Source organism: Galeopterus variegatus, unplaced genomic scaffold, assembly GCF_000696425.1.
Source record: "Galeopterus variegatus unplaced genomic scaffold, G_variegatus-3.0.2 Scaffold29255, whole genome shotgun sequence".
Lineage (NCBI taxonomy): Eukaryota > Metazoa > Chordata > Mammalia > Dermoptera > Cynocephalidae > Galeopterus > Galeopterus variegatus.
In genome coordinates, this window is record NW_007755366.1 from 4,397 (window position 1) to 7,517 (window position 3,121).

Sequence of the window (3,121 nt, forward strand, 5' to 3'; positions counted from 1 at the left end):
TATATCAAACTAAAAAGCTTCTGCACAGCAAAAGAAACAATCTACACAGTAAAAAAAACAACCAACAGAGTGGGAGAAAATATTTGCAAAATATACATCTGACAAAGGATTAATACCCAGAATATACAAGGAACTCAAACAACTTTACAGCAAAAAAACAAATAACCCAATTAAAAAATGGGCAAAGGAGCTAAACAGGCATTTCTCAAAGGAAGATATACTAATGGCTGACAGACACATGAAAAAATGTTCAACATCACTCAGCATCCGAGAAATGCAAATTAAAACCACACTGAGATACCATCTCGCTCCAGTTAGGATGGCTAACATCCAAAAGACTGAGAATGGTAAGTGTTGGAGGGGTTGCGGAGAAAAAGGAACTGTCATTCACTAATGGTGGGGATGCAAAATGGTGCAGCCTTTATGGAAAATCATATGGAGGTTCCTCAAACAATTACAGATAGATCTACCATATGACCCAGTGATTCCACTGCTGGGAATATACCCAGGGGAATGGAAATCATCATACCAAAGGGATACCTGTACTCCAATATTTATTGTAGCACTATTTACAATAGCCAAGAGCTGAAACCAGCCCAAATGTACATCATCTGATGAGTGGATAAGGAAACTGTGGTACATCTACACAATGGAATACTACTCTGTTATAAAAAAGAACAAAATACTACCATTCGCAACAACATGGATGGACTTGGAGAAAGTATATTAAGTGAAACAATCCAGGCACAGAAAGAGAAATAACACATGTTCTCGCTTATTTGTGGGAGCTAAAAATAAATAAATAAATAAACACACAAACAAATAAAGAGTGGGGAGGGGTGGAGAAGACAGAATAACCACAAAAATTCCTTGAATTATTTAAGTTAAGTGAACAGATATGATGTTGTGGGGGAGGAGAGGGGGTGGAGAGGAATTGGTAAAGGGGCATGAAAATCAACTACAATGTATTTTGAGAAGTAAAATTTTAAAATAAATAAATAAAAAATAAACTAATTTATTAAAAAAACAATAAATACATGTGATCTAAAAAAAAAAAAATCCTACATCTAAGAAACTATCTACCTAAAGGGTAACATTTGAGATCAGAAAAATACTGTCTTTTACCACAAATAAAAGGGAATGATTACAGGAGAAATGAAGTGATCACACAAAATAATTCATAGAATAATTAAACACATATGAAATGCTTAAGTTAGAATATAATATTAAATAGAAGTAAGTCAAAATACCAGTTTGTATGATCCCAGTTTTTAATAAGATTTTATTTTAAAAAAGAATACCAAATGTTAGCCATGATTTACCTGGACGATAGGATTAGAAATACTTTAATTTTTATTTATATTTTACTTTTTTTCTTATACCATGAAGTTAATATTTTTCTAATCATAAAAAGTTAATAAATGCTATTATTTAAAGGTAAGCAACTTTCCGTCAAGAAGAGTATTCTCTGACATTGACACCAAGATGTCCTCAATAGAGAGAAATCTGAATGGCACCCATATGTCAACACTAAAACCTGGATATCTAACTATGAAATAACTCCCAATAAGATTATATTCAAAATATTCTAACATTTTTGGGGTCATTTTTAAAAGGTCCTTCATTTATGATTTTTAGAATGTCCATATATTAAAAAATACAATACAGCAAAAGCCCTGACTTGAAGGTCTGTGCCAAAGAAAATAGAGTATGTCTTCAGCCCCAGTCTCAGGTTTGGGTACAGGCTGCAGGTGCCTGGGAAGCAATGTGTGCTCACTGCACAGAAGTAGACAGCTGAGTCTCCAGGCTGGGTGGCTGCAATGTGCAGGGAGAGATGTTTGGCCGTCTTGTCTAATAGGACAGTGAGTCTTTGGTCTTGCTTTTTGTCCATATTTGAGCGAATGTCTATAATACGCTGAAGACTTTTTCCAGGTTCTTGTTTATACCAAGAGAAAAAGGTAGAGGTACTGTCTGTGTAAGTGCAGTTGATAACAACAGTGCTGTCTCCTTCCTGGACACTCAGGGAAGAAGGGCGCTGCTCCACCTCCTCTCCTCTACTCAGACCTGTGCAAAAGGAAAAGCCAGACACGATTGTCAGCTCATCATTCTTCAGAGTTTGCTTTTTTTATTCCTACAGTAATTTCAGGCAATCTGGAAAAGGCCAGTCTCTACTTCAGACTTGTAATATATACAAGGCAACATCAAAAAGTTTTGGAAAAATAGAATTAAAAGATAACACAAATCTTTCTGTCTGAAGTTGGACCAAGGGCAGATTGTCCAGCTAACTGGAAAGGTATTTCAAGGTCGAACAATGAAATAAGTCATTCCATGTGATAAAGCAAAGAACTTTATTTAAAGGGTAATTTACTTACAGAGTAATGGGTCAGGTGGACAGTGACCCAAAGGCATATGCCAAGCGTTTCTCTGTGCTATTTCAAGGTTGAGTTCAGGTTGATATAGGCAATTCATAAACAAGCTTAACGTAACTAGCTCCAAATGTTGATGCAGGTTTCCAGGCCAGCTTATCGCCACACTGGTACTTAATCATTCCTTTTTTACAGTCAGCAAATTATTCCTATCTATTTGTCTAACTACCTTTCCCCTAGTTACTGTATAACTTTATGGAAAAGCATAAAGTTGAAGATATAACAAGTGGTTAGGGCCTAAGATAGAGTCAGTTATGCTCACAGTTGCACACTTCCCGTGAACTTTCTAAAATACCCTAGTATTTGCTAAAGACCCTGTTCCCCCAAAGCCATCAACTTACAGTCCAGCTGCAGCCACAAAAACAGGAACAAAGGTCCAGTAATTGTCTTCATTGTTCTCCCCATTGGAACATGCAATCCTCCAGCCACAAAGCTACTTCTATCATCAAGCTATCTCTTCCTTTCCTCCAAAGCACAGTGGTTTCTTAAACTGTCTGCACCAGGCATCTGCTTCTGTGGTTAGCCTACTCTCACAGAAGCCAACCAAAAGGAACCTTTCGTATGAGATGCTCTGCCCTCTTGTGGTCAGACCTTCAACTACTAAACCAACTGGTCAGATCCACTGACACACAAAACTGCCATGGGTCAAATAAAGTTCCAAGTGTGTCTCCAATCAAAAATTATGTGGATTAGCC

General features: G+C 36.8%; 1 gene segment (V, D, J or C); it reads right to left on the reverse strand.

Moving 5' to 3' along the window:
- Positions 1-1,681: 1,681 nt before the first annotated feature.
- Positions 1,682-2,819, reverse strand: LOC103583847 (the record flags this gene model as incomplete). The annotated part of the segment is given in 2 exon segments: positions 1,682-2,064; positions 2,768-2,819. Coding segments are annotated over 2 exon segments (435 nt in total), but the record flags the coding sequence as incomplete, so codon positions are not given.
- Between the last annotated feature and the right edge of the window lie 302 nt (positions 2,820-3,121).